Source organism: Spermophilus citellus (genome assembly GCF_964194105.1).
Source record: "Spermophilus citellus genome assembly, chromosome: X".
Classification (NCBI taxonomy): domain Eukaryota; kingdom Metazoa; phylum Chordata; class Mammalia; order Rodentia; family Sciuridae; genus Spermophilus; species Spermophilus citellus.
In genome coordinates, this window is record NC_138190.1 from 16,021,317 (window position 1) to 16,035,691 (window position 14,375).

General features: G+C 30.3%; 1 protein-coding gene across 6 annotated transcripts in view; it reads left to right on the top strand.

The window, feature by feature from the left end:
• The window catches only part of CNKSR2 (connector enhancer of kinase suppressor of Ras 2), a 287,398-nt gene that overhangs the window by 49,309 nt on the left and 223,714 nt on the right, over positions 1–14,375 (top strand). For all 6 annotated transcript variants that reach the window (XM_081278357.1, XM_081278358.1, XM_081278359.1 and 3 more), the window contains exon 3: positions 128–330. In XM_081278357.1, the coding sequence (XP_081134483.1) occupies positions 128–330 (203 nt within the window). The remainder of the gene's footprint in view (positions 1–127; positions 331–14,375) is intronic.

Here is a 14,375-nt window from a genome sequence, read left to right on the forward strand (position 1 = left end):
TTATTCACTTGTAACACTAACACTAATCACATTGCCTGTTCATAGTAAAGTACTCAATGCATATTTTAGTGAATAAGTAAAATACTGACTTTAAGAATATTTGTTATCTCTCTCTTTTATAATTCAGAATTATGGCTTGGAAACAGAAAATCTAAAAACCCTTTCTCACAAGTTGAATGCATCTGCCAAAAATCTACAGAACTTTATAACAGGAAGGAGAAGGAGTGGTCATTATGATGGAAGGACCAGCCGAAAATTACCAAATGACTTTCTGACCTCTGTTGTGGATCTGATTGGAGCAGCCAAGAGTCTGCTTGCCTGGTTGGACAGGTAAAATCTTCCACTTGTTTCATAAATAACCCCTTCTTAGATACCCACTTGAATGTAATATTATTTCATATTTTCTTTTGAAGGGATTGAATAGGTAGAAGGGGTACCAAACAATAGATATCTGATATGACTCATTGCATTATAGGAGTATCACCAAGTAGATATTAATCTTTTGTAAAATTGTATATCTAAATAAGTAGCCAATCAAACATTTATTTGTTTATTTACATTTTTGGTACTGGGAGTTGAACACAAGGGTGCTAATATTGAGCCATATTCCCAGCCCTTTTTAATATTTTATTTAGCGACATAGTCTCACTAACTTCCTGAGACTGGCTTTGAACTTGAGATCCTTTTGCCTCAGCCTCCTGAACCACTGGGATTATAGGCATACACTACTGTGTCTGGCTTCCCATCAATAATTTATCTCTAACAACTAAAGAATACTTTTGCTATTTTTAAACAAAAGTCATTATTTGGCTATCATAACAAAGTTTAAAGTATTGTTTTGTCTCCTTATTTTCTTTATTCTTTGTATTAGTCATGTTTAAAAAGTGACAATTGGTATTTTCTATATTGTTTTAAATGTGTAAGTAGATACTGACACTTTAATAGCATGCATTATGTGTCTCCTTACCCTTGCATTTATTTATCTTCTGTTATTATTCATGTTGCTCTTTCTTGGAGTATTGTAAATGCACTTTTAGACATTGTTTTTAGTTTAGTTAATTTTAGTTTGCCTTGGAACACATAAAATAGCATAAATTTTTGGTAATGTGAAATGAAAAAGATTAGATTAAAATTGTACATTTGGATAAATGTAATGGTAAACCATATTACAGCTGTTTCCTTTAAGAAATAAGCAAGCTCTTTACTTTCATTTTTGACATTTTTTTGTAAGGAGTATGTACTGTGTTATACTGGTTGATTAATCACATTTTTAATGAACTTTGTCTTTTATAAGAAACTGATAACAAACAAATTTACCAGAATGATTTTCTTGAATAAATGTCAGTAGGATGTACATACATGTACACATATAACATATCAGTGTTACATTTTAGCTTTTTGAAAACCAACTATATTAAAATTAAAGTCTTTATTTTTAAGGTTAAAAACTAAGAAACATTTTGGTTAATTTTAATTGTCTAAATTTATATGTATACATATATAAACATAATATAAAGTGATGATCCTAAATTCAACCTAAGTACTAAGCTGTGTTAACTAACTTTTTGAAGTTTAATAGAATATTTCTTTGCATTATAATATCATTAAAATTTAATTCTCACAATTATCTAAATCATATTGATCCATCATTAAAAGTAATTGCATTTTAAATAAGTACATTTCAAATGTTATTACTAATGGTTAGTAAATAAAATGCAGCTTATTCCTTAAATAATATAACACAGGATTTTTTGAGAGGCTTCTCAATAATCAGAAAGCTTAAAGAACATATTGATTTTAGTTATATCTTCTTTTACAATCACCTGCCATATAATTGCAAATTTGCCCAGACTTGATATTTCTATTTAGTAAATTCTTTTATGTTTTCTTTTTATTCTGTTAGACAAGTAGATTGTTAGAATGATTATAGAATATTTTTACTTCTTAATAACAGATGACTATTTATAAAACCATAGTGCATTTTAACATTATAGAAGTCTTTGAGACTTTATTGTATTATTAATTTTTATGCTGGTGTTATTTTTATCATCTAATAAGATGCTCTTGGTAAATATTAATTCTAATACATGTAAAAAGACATATAGGTGTGCCTACAAATATACAAAAAAACCACATATAGCAGTCTATGGATCAATCAATGGTGTTTTGTGTTTATTTTATAAGAGAAATGGTGACAAAAAACCTGAAGGAAATAATTTAGGTTGTCTATTTGGCCTCTATTGCTGCAAAGATTCTCACAATGCATATTTTCTCTTATACCATAGTTCTCAATTAAATCAATAAAATCATTTGACATTTTTACTATAAAAATGAAATAAGTACTTGAAAAAAATAAAGGAAAATTAAGTTAACTTTAAAATCTTCTATTGAGTTTTTGGGATAGACAGCAGAATACATCAGTCACTAGAAAGGCAATATGTAAATCAATGGAAATGTAACTGATGTGATACAGCAATCTGTATACGGGGAAAAAATGGGAGTTCATAACCCACTTGAATCAAACTGTGAAATATGGTATATTAAGAACTATGTAATGTTTTGAACAACCAACTATAAAAAAAAAGAAGCTGAACTTTTATTTTCAAGATCTTTCACAGTAAAATTCAGCTCCAGGCTGTCTTGTCTTAATGATGGTGCTTTAACAGCTTAAATTAAGAAAAGAAAAAGGAAAAGCTGAAGGAGAAAAACAAAATAAAGAAACAAAATTCTTTGTCATGAATTTGTACTTTATAGAAAAGGCAATGGGGAGCTGCTTAGGGTTTTTGTTGCTTTCCTATCTGTAAATTTAGAAAGTGACTTGGGCTTCGTGCTGGAAAATATTAGAGAAGAGTAAACTATAAGAAGGGAAACCAGTTAGAAGGCTTTTTTATTTTTTAGGAATTAATCATGCTGCTACTATTGATGGTGATACTAATGTTAACTTTGGTGATGACAATATCTGTGGGGCACAGATACCTCCAGACACACTCTGTTTGGTCAAAACAAGCCAAAAAAAAAAAAAAGGATGTCTTCATTTGCATATAGGAAAAACTAGAAATTTGTGAGGTTAAATCCAAAACCAAATTGTAAGTAAATGAAGGAGCCAGGAGTCACTTCTGAGAGTCTAACTACAGGAATGTATTCATTCTACTGCTTTTGGTTGAGATTTTAAATTTGAAAAGCAGTGAAAAGAATGGAAGAAAGAGTTATTTATGCAGATAAATAATACCCAGTGACAAGTAAAATCTAAAGAGTAAGAGAAAGGAAGATATTGGAATAAATAAGTTGTCTGAGTTAACTGACTCAGTGGATGGTGGTATTCTTATCAAAACAGAAAGGTTTAAGGGTAATATAAGAATAGAGTCTACTTATCCTGCTCAGTTTTCTAAAATACTTAAAGCTTCTAATAATTTATAGGACTTACTTTTAGGTATTATGCTTATAGTTTCATCTATCTACTCTTTTATATATGCTTTAAGAGAGCAAAGATTTTTCATCTGCTTTGTTTATTGATATCACAATTATCTAGAAGAATTCCTAGTGTATATTGTCTGTTTATATAAATATAAATATAAATATAAATATAATTTTTGTTGGTACCAGGAATTGAATCAGGGGCACTTAACCACTGAGCCACCTCCCCAGCCCTTTTTTATTTTTTTTTATTTTGAGAAAGGGTTTCACTAAGTTGCTCAGAGCCTCCCTAAATTACCAAGGCTGGCTTTGAACTTGCAATCTCCTGCCTCCACCTCCTGAGCCACTGGGATCACAGGCATGCACTACCCCAGCTTCCAAAAATATTTTTGAATCAATGGAGAGAGAAGTTGAGAATGGAATCATTAAAGCAAGGACAGTGAAGAGTTTGAAGGACTATCCAAACTTATATATAATAAATCTGATCTGATGACTGGGTAATAAAGACTTCGAAGGAAAAAAAGAAAGTAGTCAATAGGTTCAGATATTGAGAGATTAAGTAGGGTAAGGAATCAAAGTGTTTGCTAGATTAAGGAAATCAGGATATGACTTTAGTTGGTTGGAAGTTAAGGTAAGTGAGAATTCTTAGAAAAAAATTCTATGAAATTATTTGTACTTCAGAATAGTTTTATATAATACTAACTTCCCCTTTTCACTGATTTTTAATCTTTTAGATTAGAAAAAAAGGAAAAACAAATTATCAGTGCCACTAATATATTGGGAAACATAACTTTGCTTTCTCTTCTTCCCTGGGTTGGATGAAGATCTATCTTAACTGCTCCTTGGCTTATATAAATTTTATAAGGTACTGAGATCATTTTAAATATAATAGAATTTTAGGGCTAGCATGTATGAGGCTCTGGGTTTGATCCCCAATACTGTAATAAATGATAAACAAATAAGTGAATGAAACAATTGAATAGAATTCTATCTATAACTGTTCCAGATGAAATATTTAGGCAATTTGTTTTCCCAACAAGTGGTATAGACTTTTAGTAGACATTGTTAGCGTGCATGTGTTTAAATTATATTTTTATTCCTTTCAAAGAAGCAAAATATTTTCTAGGTAGCAACAGGAGTGCCAGCTAATACTCCACATGTCTTCTTGTTTCAGTGTATCTTGTAATGTTTATACAGAAAACAAAACACTCTAACTAAATGCTAGAAAAACAAACAAACAAACAAAAGAACAGTGTTCTCCATGACTATTATTGTGAATCCCCCAAATACATTGTGATGTGGTATAAAAAAGCAGAGGACTGAGAAAGAACTCAGTCTCAGCTCTGCCTCTAGCTCTTGGTAATAACCCCTAGCCTCTGTATTTTTATTTTCTTTTTAGAATAAGGATGAAAGATTTGCAGAATTTGAAGTTCACTTCTAAATATGAATGTTTTATAATTGATTGATCTTGTTAACCAAAGCCAAATGAGTGATATTTTCAAATTATTTCCCTTTGTGTAATATTAAAGAATAAACACTTAAAAATTGTTTCTGACTTTTAGAATTGTGATTTAAGTGCCTGCCTACCTCTTCTCTAAAATATTTAGTTAATATTTTTTATTTATTTCATCTTAAGTTCTAGAAATAATCTACCTTAATATTTTCTTTATGTAAAGTTAGAGTACATCTTGTCTTTTAATTTGTTTTCTTTTGAAACTTAAAATTAAATATTTAGTTATAAAATTTCCATACAAATAATGCCGACCAAAATTTCTTACTATTTTGGTTTGTGAGTGTAGATTTGACTGAATTTGGGAGTTATTAAATGGCCGCTGCAATTGAATTTTGCCAAGTATTTGATATTTAACTTTAGTTTACTCTTTTGGTATGCAACATAGTATATAATTCGCTAGTTGAAGAATAAAATTTTATCTGTTTAATATGACTATTTTGATGTTGAACAATTGTTTTTGCTTTTAAAGAGTGGTAATTTTTTGGCATTATGAAATTTGTTATGACATTTTGGAGAGAACTTGCATGCAAACAATATGATTTAGGTTTATTGCAGTTTTATTTTATGTTGCTTAAAGGGAAAGAAATGAAATGAGTAGGTGAAAGTCTTTAATTTTAAATACTCTACTAGATGCTTTATCATATGTATCAACTCTTTGAATTAATTCTCAAAAAGCAGATATCATTATAACCATCTTACATATGAACTTAAAGTTGTTCATGTAGTATGAAAATTATACTTTGAATTTGTCTTTGTCTCACACTAAGACTTTGTTATTCATCCTCCCTCATATTCCATTGACATGCTAACTACATGTTTGAACTCATTCTTGAGTATATTGAGGAAGGAATTCTTGGGAAAGGAAAGGAGAAATAAACACTTATTTGAAGTGTGGTGTTTCTTGTAAAAGCTAAACAAGACTACCACTTTTCTGGTTTTTGCCTCAATGCCTCAAATTTCTATGTAGAATTATATTTATGGAAAATATTTATTTTCTTGTATAGAAAATGTTTATTTTCTATAAATATAATAAACTTTAAGTATGAAGTTTATTCTTTTCTCTCATTTTTAGCATTATTACCTAATTCTAATTGTTTGTAAAATATCTTGCAAGATCATTCTTTTTCAAAGGAATCAATGAGATGTCTTTTGATATTGAAAAACTTACACATGTTTTAAGGCATGGAAATTAGGATGCTATGAAAAATTCACAAAACCCCAAATTTATTGGTGTTTCATTTTAATGAAGTTTATTTTCAAAGGCCAAATTCTTGAATTTCACAAATAATATTTTTTTAAAAATCAGGCTTTCTAAATTCGAAAGCTCTTCTCATTTTAAATATTGACTCAAGTGAAACAGCAGACTTTCCTAGAGAAAAAGACTCAGAGGTGAATCACAGTTGGTAGCTTTACTTTTTATTTTTAATGCATGGCTTACTTGTCTATTTTTAACCTGTGTCCTGCTGTTTTTGACACCTCATATTTTATGAAGTTTTCTTTGGCTTTGCCAATAAACAAACAAACACACACACACACACACACACACACACACACAATCTAGGTACACTAGTAATAGTTAAAATGTCACTATGGTAAAAATTTATTTCGAGACTCTCATTTTTATCATTACTTTGTAATTCTTTTTTATTGATTTTTTTATATATGACAGCGGAATGCATTACAATTCATATTACACATATAGAGCAAAATTTTTCATATCTCTGGTTATATATAAAGTATTTTCACACCAATTTGTGTCTTCATACATGTACTTTGGATAATTATGTTCATCACATTGTTTATAAAATCTCTTTTAAGACCATTCTCTTTTGAAGGAATCAATGAGATATCTTACACTGAAAATGTTTTATATTTAAGCTATAAGAACTTAAATTGTCAGTTTTTGAGGAATCTTCCTACTGTTTTCCAAAGTGTTTGCACCAATTTGCAGTTCCACCAGCAATGTATGAGTGTGCCTTTTTCTCCACATCCTAGCCAACACTTACTATCGCTTGTATTCTTGATTAATTGCCTTTCTGACTGGAGTGAGGTGAAATCTTAGAGCAGTTTTGATTTGCATTTCTCTAATTGCTAGAGATGGTGAACATTTTTTCATATGTCAGGGGAAAATGTTTTATTTGAAAAAATTTTTTGAAATCTTTCATCTTAACTAAGTTAAGAGTTATTTAACTAATTTCTTCTTCCATGATAGGAAACCGTAGAATAAAAATTAATTCTATACCAAGAACAATTAAGACCATGAAAGCTATGTCAAACACCGCCTACCAGATAATGTGGTTCATTGTTGTCTGGTGTGATCTCCTCTCATGTGCTCATTGCTCCTCACTTGGTATCATTTGTTTGAGAAAAGAGCAGTGATATTAGCACTAAGACTATTCACGGACGTCCCTAAGGCTTCAGCAGTGCCAACCTGAGAAAGAAAACGGCATTCCAGATTTTTCTTATTGGCTTCTACTTTTTTAGGATTTTAGAACTATTAATAACTTTTCTTTATTGTAATGTTTTCTTTGAGAAATATGTACAAATAAGAATATCTTATAGGGTTATAAACCTTTGCATAAGAGAAAATATCTTTTCACGATCTAAATGGGTTAATTCCTATAATAACCATTTATTGATAAACTAAGGAGTTTTTCTTTTTTCCTTTGTGGCATGTAAAAGTTTTCTTGCTATGAGTTACTGTGTTCTTTTCATAAGTATTGCAAACTCTAGTTTAGGGTTTCTTTATTATTTTATTTTGTTTTATTTTTGTGCTGTTTATGTTCAGTGATTCTATAGAGACCAATTTATTTTATCTGACAGGTGAACTTTAAATCATGATTGATTGGTCATCTTTTGTAACCTCTAAATATTGGAACCTTACCTGTCAGCCTCATATATTTAATTATATATGTAGATAGTCCAGGTCATCATACCAAACATTAATATCAGTTAGCTAAGAATGACTCAGTATGACTGCTTGTCATTTGCTTTAAGATGAAAATTTTACAGGGATTCTTAATTACTACACAAGAAAATCAGTTTTTTCCATGGTATGCATTTAGATTTCTTCCCATTTTTCTTGAAATTTAATCTTGAAAAGCTTGGTCTACTTAAAATAGGAGTGGTCAGGGAAAAGGAAAACATGCTGTAGAATTAAGTTGGTTACAGGCATTCAGCTATTAAACAGATTTTTTGGTATATTTTGAAGATCAAATGTGAGATTATTTTAAGCACTTATAAAAAATCATATAGTATTTAGTTGCATCACTTTTGAATGAAGTTTAAATATTATGAACAAATTCTACCCTTTTAAAACCCAGGAACCAAAGCTCTTTCAAAATCTACTGCACACATTTTTTAATTCTTAAGTTGAAATGCCAGTTTTTATGCTGCAATACAGCAAAAAAAAAAAAAAAGGTCTTTAAGCAGTTTTTTTTTAAATTAATGATTTTTCTCCTAGAAGTGCTTGTATCTTTTGTAAAAAGTAATTTTATTGAGGCCTAAATTCATTTTATAAAATTCACCAATTTTAAGTATACAGTTTGATGAGTTTCATGAAACTTAGATATCAATATGAAACCATTTTTTATAATCCAGTTTTAGAAAATTTCCATCAGGATGAATTTTTAAGCAATCTTTTATTTATATATGACAGCAGAATGCATTACAATTCTTATTACACATAGGATGAATTTTTAAATACTGGTTTCTACCAATAAGTCTACCTTGTACAGAATGGAATAGCAGCCACTAGAGATAGGGAGGGATGGGAGTAAGAGGGACAGAATGAAATTAGACTTCTAGAAGCTGGGAAGAGTGCTAAGAGGGTTTGAAGTATAGAAGAAAGTTGGATAAACATAAATTAGTGCATGATATATGCATATATGGAAACTTCACAGTGAATCTTAATACTTGTATAAATAATATGCGTTAATAATAAGAAGAAAGTGGTTTTATGTAGAGGTTATTTTTAAGCCCAAAACATAAGTTAATCACATTTTTTCTTATTAACTTTATTCAAATTCTTAATATCGCCTAAGATCTTAGTAAATTATATTGATGTAGATAAATTGGAGTGGAAGAAGCCCATAACAGACTGTGGTGTATAGAAATATTTAGAAAACAATGTTAAAACCATTGGGAAAAGGTAATTTAATAAATGGTTTTGAGGTAGTTAGTTAAGCCTTTGGAAAATAAATAATGATAGAATACTATCTGTTATTTACTGAAGAAAATTATAGGTATATTGGTTATGTAAATAGAAAATATAAATCCAAAAAATAGAAAAATAATGTAGGCAAAATGATTTCTAGATCCATAAAAATGTTAAGTATAAAAATATAGAATAAAATAAATATACTACTTGTCATTGATTACAGAAAAATGAAAAACATGTAACAAAGTATTAGAACAGGCTAGAAAAATTACTTGTAACAAATAGATATGAGAAGCATAAAGTCAATGTGTACTAACTAAATATTGTGTATTCAAATTGACAAAAACATCAAAATGTAATAGATGAACATACAAAATCAACAATTCAATAAAGAAGATAAGAGATTGCTGATAAGGTGTGTATCAAACAATAAAGTACTTGAAGCAAAAATTGACAGAATTGAAAGAAGTCATAGACAAATCCACAAATGGTTACATGCTTCATCTCTTTTCTCTTAAGAATTGTGAAAACTGCTAGAAAGTTAGTAAGCATTAGAAAAGTGAAACACCTCCACCAAACAACAGGATATAGTTGACAGTTTTAGAGCACTCCATTCAACAGAATACAAATGTATTTCAAGTGCCCAGAGACAGTTCACTAAGATAAACTGTATCTGCATTGTAAAACAAATTTCAATAAACTTAAAATTATTGAAATCAGATAATAGAGTCACACTAAAACTCACCATACTTCTGAGTAATCCAGTAGTCAAGTGAGAATTCTTAAGGAACATTAAAAAATACATTGAGCAAAATATTTTTATACAACGAAACAATTTATGGCATGCAACTTACAGCCCCGCTAAAAGTGAAATTTATAGCACTGTATGTTTATATCAGAGAAGAAAAAGAGTTTCAAACAAGTTACCTAAGTTTCTATCACAATAAAATAGAAAAAAATAAGAGCAAAATAAGCATAAAGCAAGAATAAGAACAATTAATACTGGTAAGAGCATAAATCACTGAAATAAAAAACACAGTAGAGAAATTGTCAAAATTAAAAGATTAATACAGGAATACTACAAATAACTTTGTGCACAAATTTGACAGCTTAATTCTACAGCATGTTTTTAAGAAATATACAATTCCTTAAAAAACACAAACTACCAGGACTTAACTAAAGCTGAAATACATAATCTGAAAAATCCTATAGAATAGTCCTACCTTATCCATGGAGGAGCTAGAGAACCCCAGTGGATTGCTAAACTGCTGATTGTACCAAACCCTAAATAGACTGGTTTTTTAAAAAAATTCATAGATATGTACTATAAAGTTTAATTTTAATTTAATCTTTATATGGTTATGACCAAAATGACCCACAACAACAATTTAGGGGAAGGAAATTTATTTGGGGCTTACAATTTTAGAGGTGTCAATCTATAGGTGGCTGACTCCATTGCTCTAGGCCCAGAGTAAGACCGCACATCATAGGGAAGGGTCTCAGTGAAAGAAAGCTGCTTCATTCATGGCTGGTCAGAAAGCAAAGGAAAGAGGGAAGGGGGCCGCAGGGAAGATGAACCCTTCCAGGGCACGTGCCCAGTGATCCAACACATCTAGCCATGCTCCACCTGCATATAGTTACCATCCAGTCAGTCCATTCAAACTAGGATGGACTGATTAGGCTACAGCTCTCAAAATCTTAGATTATTTTACCTCTTAATATTTCTGCATGACACAGGAAATTTTGTGGGATATCTCATATCCAAACTATTGCAGAGATTAACAGCAATAACTAATAGTAAAATAGAAAATTTAGAACAATATACTATAATAAAGTTTTGTGAATGTGGTCTCTCTCCCTCTTAAAATAATTTATTGTTCTGTACTAACCTTTCTTGTGAAAATATGAGATAATACACTGCTTGTGTGATGAGATTAACAGAGATACAGATAATGTGATACTCCATTAGATTACTACTTACAGTAGGTTTCCTGAATACAAATACCCAAGACAGTTTATCACATACCTGGGATGGCTACTAAATGACTAATGGTTGATAGTTTATATAGTATGGATACAAGGGACAAAAGGATGATTCACATTTCAGGCAGGACAGAACAGGACAGTGCACAGTTTTGCACACAAAGTGGCATTTAATTTAAAATTATGAATTGTTTATTTTTGGAATTTTCCATTTAGTATTTTTGAACTGTGGTAGACTGTGGCTAACTGAGGCCACAGAAGGTGAAACTATGGAAAACAGGGGACCACGGTACTCTTTAGGGTGAAGAAAATAAATCTCCAGGTCCAGGTGATCTTACTGGTGAATTGAATCTGCTTAATGAAGGAAGAGCATCAATTCTATACCATCTATTCCAAAAATTAGAGGGGAAATTTCCCAACTCATTTTATGAGGCAGTCATTATCCTGATTTCAAAAGACAATGCAAACAACAGCCACAATGACAACCAAAATTTCTTATGAACTTAGATGTTAAAATTCTCAAGAGATTGTTAGAAAACCAGATTCAACCATACATTAATAGAAATATACATTGCAACTAAGTGGGATTTATTTTAGGTTTCTAAATCTGCTTCAAACAATGAAACTAATCATGTGTGAGGTAAAGAATACAAATTGCATGATCATATCAGTTCATGTGGGGAAAAATTCACAAAATACCTATTCATGAGAAAAAATATTAGCAAGTAGTAAAGTAGAATATCTTAAACTTGATAAAAAGCATATATAAAACGTATGTAACAAACCTTATACTATTTTGTGAAATAATCATTGCTTCTCTTCTAAAGCAAGCGTGTCTACTTTCACGGCTTCTACTTAATATCATATTGCAAATCTTCTCCAGTATAGCAGGAAAGAAAAGGTATAAAGATGGGAAAGGAAGAAGTAAAACTTTGCCTGTTTGTAGATAATCTTTATGTAGAAAATCCAAAGAATTCTACAAAAACTGTCTTTTAGAACTAGGGAATATTGAGGATAGTAGGATATAAATTGCACATACAAAGGTCAATCATATTTCCACATAGTAGTGATGAACATTTGCAAACTAAATTTCAAAGCAGCATAATTTATAGTTGCTTCAAAAACAATGAGATGACTATAAATTTAGCAAAAGTGCCTACATGATCTATATGTGAAAACTACAAATCACCGATGTATGAAATCAAATTCATAAATAAATGGAGAGACATACCATGTTCATTAATTAAAAGACTCAAGTTAGTAAGATGTTAAATTCTCAAATTTTCATGTAGGTTTGGTGAAACATCAGAATTCCAGATGGATTTTTGTAAGTACAATCTAATTCTAAAATTCATATTGAAAAACAAAGGTACTAGAATAATTAATCAATTTTGAAAAAAAACTTGACTTTTTGACAATTATTTTTAAAGAAATTAGCTCATTTTAAGTCATATAGTTTCAGTAATCAATCAAAACCGTAATATGGGTAGCAGGATAGACAGAGTCCAGAACTATAACTTTATAAGTATGGTTAACTGGATTTTGAGAATGGTGCCAGCAATTCAGTGGAGAATGGTAGTCATGGTAGTCTTCAAGAAATTTTGCTGGAATACTTGGATAGCAAAAAAAGAAAAAAAAAAAAAGAAAGAAAGGTAATCTTCAACTTAAACCTCACACCTTATACAACAACTGACTCAAAATTGATCCATATTAAAACTATGATGTTATGCCACTACATAGCTATTAGAATGGCCAAAATTTAAAATATATATAGAGAGAAATAATATTATTTTAAAAATCTAGCTAACAAAGACCCTCTCTCTTATATGGACCCCTTTGGTATTGGGAGATGCTAAATGTAAAAAATAAAACTGTAAAACTTTAAGAAAAAAAGCTTGACTTAGATTTTTTAGATGATAGTAAACTCACAATCAAGAGGAAAATGTTTTCAATGTATTTGACCTAATCAAAATTAAAAACTTTTCATCTACTGCTAAAAACCCTGTTAAGAGGATGAAAAGACCAACCGCAGACTGAGAAGAAATATTTACAAATCAGTTAAATAAAAGACTTGCCTGAAAAATGTATTAAGAACTTTGTAAACTCAGTAGTAAGGATGCTGATAATCCAAATAGAAAATGTGCAAAGTTTTTAAACAGATATTTTACCAAAGAAGTATATATGGATAGCAAACATGCACATGAAAAATGTCTAACATCATTAACTATGAGATAATTACTAGGAAAGTATAAAAACTATTAAGATATAGATTATGTATAATATAAATATGGATAACCATTAGAGAAATCCAAATTGAAACTATTATGTTATGCTACTACATAGCTGTTAGAATGGCCAAATTTTATATGTATATTATATATTTTTTAAAAATCTACCTGATAACGAACCTCTCTCTTATATGGACCCCTTTGAGATTGGGAGGTGTTTCAGTTGTTGGATTTTCTAGAAAGGAGTCAGATTCAGTTTGTGACCAGTAAGCAGCTCTGAGTATTTCTAGTGAATTGCCTGAGATATCTCATTTGAAAGTACCAAGGTTCCAATAATTTGTTATTTTTTTACGTCCATACCTTCTTTACAATCATGATTTTGTTTTGTTTTCTTTTCCTTAAACTGGGCCTCCCCAGTCATTTAAGCTTTGTCCTCCAAAAAAAGCCTGATGACATTAACAGACAAGAGAGGATAAAGAGTATTGAAAAACCATTGTGAATTTGTTTAGTGGCGAAGCAAATACAAGAAAGAACACAAAGTTTTTCCAAAATAGACGTGAGTAACATTAGCTCAAAATAAAACCTAGGTAAATTCATAGCGTCACTGTGTGTTAGTGTTTAACCAAGTGTGAAGATGGGTTCTGTAGTCAGACTTATGAGTTTGAACACTACTTCCTAGGTGTGTGAATGTAAATAAGTCATTTAACTTTTCTCTACTTTTGTTTTCTCAACTGTAAAATGGGAATAATAATAGTGCCTATCGCCCAAGAGTTATTGTGGAGATTAAGTTATTTAGTGTATGTGTAACATTTAAACAGTAACTGGCATATACTAAACCTTCAGTAAACATTAGCTCATAATCGTTAACATTTTGAGCAGATGCTGTACTTAAATTCTTAGCTTCTTTGGAAAGTGAACAAAAATATTGACTTTGCCTAATATTCCTTTTTGGTTTTGTGGGGGGAAAGTGCTGGGGATAGAACCCTAGGCCTCCTACAGGCTGGGCAAGTGCTCTGCCACTCAGCTACATACCCAAACCCGCATATCTTTTTGTTGTTTTGATTAGATGTAATGAAGA